The sequence below is a fragment of the Poecilia latipinna genome, unplaced genomic scaffold (genome assembly GCF_001443285.1).
Source record: "Poecilia latipinna isolate Pla-1442-1.1 unplaced genomic scaffold, P_latipinna-1.0 Scaffold1247, whole genome shotgun sequence".
NCBI classification, from domain to species: domain Eukaryota; kingdom Metazoa; phylum Chordata; class Actinopteri; order Cyprinodontiformes; family Poeciliidae; genus Poecilia; species Poecilia latipinna.
In genome coordinates, this window is record NW_015113863.1 from 77,219 (window position 1) to 83,914 (window position 6,696).

At 49.9% G+C, this 6,696-nt stretch overlaps 1 protein-coding gene across 4 annotated transcripts in view; it reads left to right on the forward strand.

Moving 5' to 3' along the window:
- Window positions 1–826: 826 nt before the first annotated feature.
- plekhg4 (pleckstrin homology domain containing, family G (with RhoGef domain) member 4) overlaps window positions 827–6,696 on the forward strand; it is a 31,486-nt gene continuing 25,616 nt past the window's right edge. Inside the window, exons 1-2 of one of the 4 annotated variants that reach the window (XM_015054370.1) lie at window positions 827–940; window positions 5,920–6,117. In XM_015054370.1, coding sequence (XP_014909856.1) covers window positions 938–940; window positions 5,920–6,117 — 201 coding nt within the window. In that variant the 5' untranslated portion in view covers window positions 827–937. The remainder of the gene's footprint in view (window positions 941–5,919; window positions 6,118–6,696) is intronic. The other 3 variants (XM_015054367.1, XM_015054368.1, XM_015054369.1) reach the window with 3 other exon arrangements.

The window sequence follows — 6,696 nt, forward strand, 5'->3', positions numbered from 1 at the left end:
TGTCCCAGTTTGTCCCAGTTGGACTTGTGCTGATAATTTGTGTGTGCTTGCCCCTCAGGTGTGCGTTCTGACTTTCTTTGACTACATTCTGATTGGATCCCTGATGAGATTCCTGATCTGATTGGTTAACCGGAAACACGGTGTTGATGAGGGAAGAGGAACCGTTCCTTTAAGGATGTTTCTGGGTTTCTCTGGTCCCAGCAGACGGGCTCCTGTGTGACCCCAGTGCTCCCAGTAGAGGCGACCAGCCTCATTGTGCTGCAGCAGCTTGGTTTCCCCCTCAGAGATCCTGAAAGACGTTTTTCTCTGTGGCTCCTGAAAACCACACACTGACTCCCAGCAGCTCCATGGAAACCAACACTGGTTTCACTGGTTTCACTGGCTCTGCACTGGTCTGCTTGACTGGGAGTGGCCTAGTTCAGTCCCAGTCTGTGATGTTAAAGCAGAATGTTTCCAGAGCAACCTGACCCACTTCTTGGTGCTGTTCACTGGTTTCCAGTCAGAACATCATGGATGTCCTGACCCGCATCAGAACCAGCAGCCGACCTGCTGTTCCGATTCATTCTGGTTCTGTTGGACTGGTCATGTGACACAGTTTTCACAATAAAAGCATTTAGCTCTTATTTATTGAGGTAAAATGATCCTGAAGTCTCTCTCTTCCAGCAGTTCTGACCCGGTGAGGCCGTCTGTAATAGAGGTTCTGATCCAGTTTGGGTTTTAGGTTCTGCCACAGCCAGCAGGGGGCAGCAGAGGGGAGGAAAGGAGGGAGGGTCCATGAAGGGCTGACAGCTGGGAGGCGGAGCTTAGCGCAGCGCTCAGCGCTGACGGCACAAGACGCTCCGAGAGACGGACTGGGACAGACTGGGACAGACTGGGACAGACTGGGATCATGGAGTCAAACTGGAGTAATCTCCCCTGACAAAACACTGCAGACAGCATGGTAAGGCCTCCACACACACACACAGCCTGTTACTCTAGGCGGCTGGACTGGGAGCAGCGGGGGTGTTGGGTTCCACCAGGGTGTGTGTGTGTGTGTGTGTGTGTGTTAGGAATTCAACATTGGATCTGAGGTGTGTGTGTACCTTGGAGCAGCAGAGTGTGTGTAGCTGTGAGCAGCAGGACCAGCAGAACACTCGGACCTGTCAGTTAAAGTCAGGTTAAACACCAGAACCGAACAGAACCCGGTCCGGTGGAGCAGAACCACTCCACGGTCCAGTTCTGTAACAGGTGGAGGCGGGTCAGCTGGGACTCCTGCAGCTGAGCCGATCCAGTCAGACTGGGAGGTTCTGGCACCTTCGGATCAGAACCAGAGCATCACAACCGACAGCCTGGTTCTGGTTCTGCTGAACAGAACCAGCTGTTAGAGCTTCCTGTAGACGGGCAGGTTATTATGGGATGTTTGTGATTTGATGGGCTGCAGTGAAAACTTTATTTGCCAACATGATTCCAATCTAGAAGTTTCTAAATGCTAACTGCTGTTAGCACAACCTGAACAGAGCAACAGTCCCCAGCGTCCAATCAGATCGCTTACAGGTAGGCATTAACCCCCGTGGGACCAGAGGAGCCGCTTCCATCGTTAGCGATGTAGCTGTGCATCAGGGTTAGAGGCGTACCAGAAACCTGAATACAAAGGTTTCAGCTGGGGACGGGTGTAAAAACAAAAGAAGTGATTAATTTGGTTAAAAAAAATCAAAGTAATTAAAGAATTGAAGTGATGTAAAGATGCGTCTATTCTTTAGATTTATATGTATCGCTGAACCAAAGAGAACAAAGTAGTAAAACTAAACCTCCTCAGGTTTTTGTCACCATGGCAACTCTGGCCATCCTCCCCTGACGCCGTCCTCCCCATGTCCCGTCTCTGCTGCGCTGGTCAGAACCAGAACCTGGACCTGGCGTCGGCTCCAGCCTGACTCTGAAGTGACTCTTTGTTTCGCCAACAGAACAAGTGAAAACAGTGACTCACTCTGATGATTACACACACCTGAGCAGAGTGAAGTGCCGTTACCATGGAGACGTCAGGTAAACTGGGAGTGCTGACGGAAACATGCTGAGACCTGCTCAAGGAGCCGCAACAGGAACCAGAACTAATGTGGGTCCACTCAGAGCTCAATGGTTCTGACAGAACCACAGTTTAGCCCTGTGGAACGAGATCCACCTGAGAGACTGCTGTCTGAGCAGGTTGACGACATCACAGGTGAGGAAGTCCATGGGGAGTTCTGATTGGTTGTGGCAGCTGAATCTGAGCTCAGAATGGATGGGTTGGTTCTGATCTGGATGGGTTCTGGTGGGTTCTTCAGAATGTTCTATTCTGACTGCTGGAGTCAAGGCAGCTGCTGGTGATCAGTTCTGTGTTCCTGATCAGGTCTGATGGTTCGGTTCTGGACCCGGTCCTCTGATGTGGACTAAGTGAAAGTGTTGACATTCAGAGATCTGCAGGCCGTCATGCAGAGGAACCCGGCGGCGCGTCGCCGCACTGCTGCGCCCTCATGCAGCCGGGAGGGCGGGGTTACTGCAGGTCAGCTCCACAGTCAGAACCAGCCGGTCTCGGGCTGGTTCTGACTGTGGAGCCCATCAGAACCAGCCAGTCGCAGCTGCTTGACCCACGAGTTCCTGCTTGGTTTGTTGCAGTCGTAGTTTCAGTGTCTGAAGGTTTTGGTTTCACTTGAATATTTTCAGAGTTTAACCCGAGTGCCAGAGTTCTGGTCCAGTTGGACGGCTGTCCTTCATGTCCACACAGGACTTCAGTCCAACTGGGTTTTATCTGCTAATTTACTCCTGAACGATGTTTACCTGGTTACCATGGAGACCACATGTGGTCCCATCACACACTGACGTCTGCTGACTGGTGTTGGGTTTAAACTGGTCTCCATCAGAACTTCATTTCTTTCATAGAGGCCGTAAATACTGGCCCAACGAGTTCTGGACACCTTCCAGAACCGGCCAGGAACAAAACTCTGATCCAGAACCGACAAACTGATCCAGAACCGATCAGGAACAGGAACTCTGGCCCAGGAGCTTCTTCGGTCCGATTCATGGCAGTTCAACCTCAGACCAGGATGTGTTCAGGTTCTCAGTCAGTCTCTGTTCAGACACTGGTTCCGGCCCAAAAGATGGATCTGGAGTTTCTATCAGAAACCCGTCTGTGGTTCTGGTGGACCCAGAGCAGACTGGTTTCCACCAGGTGTCACCGGGTCACCATGTGGATCGTGTTCTCCACGCTGTGGGTCTTTCTGGAAGTCGTCTTCATGCTGCCTGTCGGGTCAGATGTCTCTGCGGTTCCGGCCTCTCATTGGTCCAGAAGGAGGAAGTAGTCCTTGTTGGGTCGGGTCGGTCCTGCTCAGGTCTGAAATATGAAGCCTGACGGCACCACCGTGTGGGAAACCCCCCACATTGGAAGATGACACCAGTGGGAAGTGATTTGCCCTCTGACCTGCTTCAGTGGGACCTGCTAATTCTGGATCAGATCACAGTGGAGATCCAGACCAGAAGGATTGGAGATTCAAGATCCCAACAGATTCAAGAGAAGAAGAATGAAGGTTTTTATTCAAGCTGTGAGGAGAGCAGCTCTGAGAGGAGGCTCTGGTTTAAACAAACTTTTATACAAATCTGAAGCCAAGTGGCACGTTGAAAACGTTATCTCAATTATCAACAAGTCATATCAAACTAGAGAGGATCCATGCTACTTGTTACCCTGTCAGCCTATGCTACCATTAGCCTACACTATCATTTTCACGTGCTCCCGTTAGCCCGTGCTCCCGTTAGCCCGTGCTCCCGTTAGCCCGTGCTCCCGTTAGCCCGTGCTCCCGTTAGCCCGTTAGGTGACCTGAAGTTGCAGGATCTGGTGGTTGCAGGTTCTGGTGCTGTTAGAAATTGGGTCACTGCAGCATCTAGAACATGAGCGGTGAGGCAGTCGGTACTGATGGGTCAGACTGGGACTCGGATCAGAATCAGGAGCATCCCACTCTGATCGGAACACGGCCCGTTTCCCCCGGCTTTAAACCTCATCTGCTGAAGGAATCTTCCTGGTTCTGGTTCTGAACCAGCGGTCCGGCCCTAGGCTCTGTGTGAGGCTCCATCAGAACTTGGTTCTGCTCACTGTGACTTGGGCTGGTGGTTCTGGTCCCAGTGTTCCAGCAGCCAGGCTGTCAGGAACATTCCTGTCTCGGCATCGCCTGCAGGCGCCGCTCATTCCTGCTCAGCGCCTCTGGAATGTGACAACATCAGATGAAACTTTAATCCCTGGGAGGAAACTGCAGCGTCTCCAGACGAGCCGCAGCACGCCGCGGCCGGCCCGCAGCATCACCGAACCATGGTGGGTAATCACAGCAGGAAGCTGCTCTGCTCACCGATGGTGATGGCAGCAGGGCTTTGGCTGTTTGACGGTGTAGCTGTTGGGACGTTCACTTCTTCTCTGCTTTCTAGACGACCTTTCACCTCCTGAAGCTCTTACTGAGGCGACCAGTTACAGAACTTGAACATACAGTGTAACATTTCTTCAGATTTTATTTGTCAAATAATTTTTATAAATCGTTTTTCTAAAAATATTTTTATAAATTTAACCTTTTCCCAGATGATTTTTNGNTTTTATCTTCTCAAATTATTATTTTTTTTTAAAAAATGCTTTAAAAGTGTCTTTTAAAAAAATCTACTTTTTTTATTATTGTGATTTTTCAAATTGTCTTCAGATGTTTTTAAAATTCATTTTAGATTTTCTCTAATATTTCTTCCCTCAGGACGTCTCAGCCTGAGATGTTTGGAGAAGAGTCCGTAGAACACAATTTGAAAAGAACCAAGTTCATTAAGTCATTTTCAAAACTCATTTTAGGTTTGAAAAGCTGCATTGTAGCTTCAACCATTGTCTCAAAACATATTTTTTAATTGAAAAGTTAGATTTTTGAAATGGATTTTATTTTTCAAATAACATTTCAATAACATTTGAACGCCAAGCATCCAGAGGAAACTGCGCCAGGTTTTAATGAGCTGCAAAACGTTGTTAGAATTCAGGCTTTTATTGTGAAGGTTAGCAGGAACTTGTATCTGTGCTCTGTTAGAGTAGTTAGAGTAGGAGTTGGCCAAACTGGGAACCAGTTAAGCAGCTGCAGCAGAACATTGTGAAGCTGTTGGAGGCAGGAAGGAGAAAGTTTGGTGGATGAAAGATCTCATCCTTTCGGAGTCACTTCAGATTCACTGGTTTCATTCTGACTACTGAACCCTCTCCTGCCTGCTAGCATAATCTAAGCTAGCATAGCATGCAGTGCTATGTTTCCATGGCGACGTCGGCCATGTTTTTCTGGAGAAGCTCGAGCTGCTTTCATCCAGAGGACAGAAGGCGCCTCCTCCCCCTCGCTGCTCTCTGGCAGGTCCAGAGGTCACATCTCCTGAGGTTTCCTCATTAGGGAGCCGTGACCTTTGACCCAGCAGGGAGCCCGGATCCGAGCCAATCAGAGTTCCTGTCCTGCAGACTGATGTTGGGACATGTGGACCTGCTGCTCCCCGCCCTGCAGGAACCGGTTCTGCCATCAGGATGAATCACGGCCCGGCGGGCATCCATCCAAACCACCAGAACCAGAACCAGAACCAGTTCACCTGCTGGAACATTGGAGCCCGTCATCAGGACGCCGCGCTGCAGACGGACCTGACCGCCAAGGTCAGCTTCTCCTGGAGGCCATCAGAACCAGAACCCTCAGTTGGGCCTGTGGGGGGCGCTCTCTGTGTTCCTGCTGTGGGTAAAGCAGCTGCTCTGACCTTTGACCTCCTGCTAACTGATCAATTATTGATCCACAGGAGGAAGTCATAATCAGCTCAGAATGGGAGGTCCGCCGTGCTCCTCTTCCTCTCTCTCTTCCTCTCCTCTCTGGTTCTGGTTCTGGTTCTGGTCCGGTCCAGGTCCACATGTCCTCCCTGTTCTGTCTCCTGCAGGACTCTGAGTCTTTGGACGTGTGCGTCCAGAAGGCGCTGGCCGCCGTCTACCCGCCCTTCCAGGCCTCGGCCCCCACCCTGCTGCCTCAGGTCCTCGCTGTGGTGGACAGCTGTTACCGTGGAGACGGCCTCCGCTGCCTCTTCCACTTCCTGCTTCCTTCCAAGCACTTCCTGCACAACCTGCAGCAGGATGCCTGCGTGAGTTCCTGTGGACGACTGTCCACCCTGTCCCCTGTCTGTCCACACACCCTTCAACCTTTGACCCCCACACAGAAACATGAAGTGATTTAAACCTGCAAAGCAGCATTTTCAGTGTTAGAGAAGAAGGGCATTGACCTTTAACCCCAGGCCTCAGAATGTCCTTCTGTTTTTTCTGCCCATTAAAACAGGAAACGGAGAGTTGATGCTTTTAGCAACGATTCTAGAAAACATGAAACTTTGGATATCTGGCAGCTTTTCATAATCGCCTGTTTGGTAAAAGAGAAATTTTTTATTTTTAAATGAATAAAAAAGAAATTGACATCCTTAGTTTCAGTGAATAAAATGTATTTATAAAATGATGTCCAGACGTTTTGTCTCCAACAAAGTCCAGACTGCAGCCTCCGTGAGCTGGAGATGTTTTACTCAGCAGAACAGAGAAAAGTTTCCAGCAGGTAGAGGTAAACTCCAGAAGGCCTGCACACCGCACTTTTCAGATCAGACATGAAGCTCTCACTTCTGCTGTGGTCTGATCCCAGTAAGCTCAGACTGGTGTGGAAAAGTTAAAGCGCTCTGAAT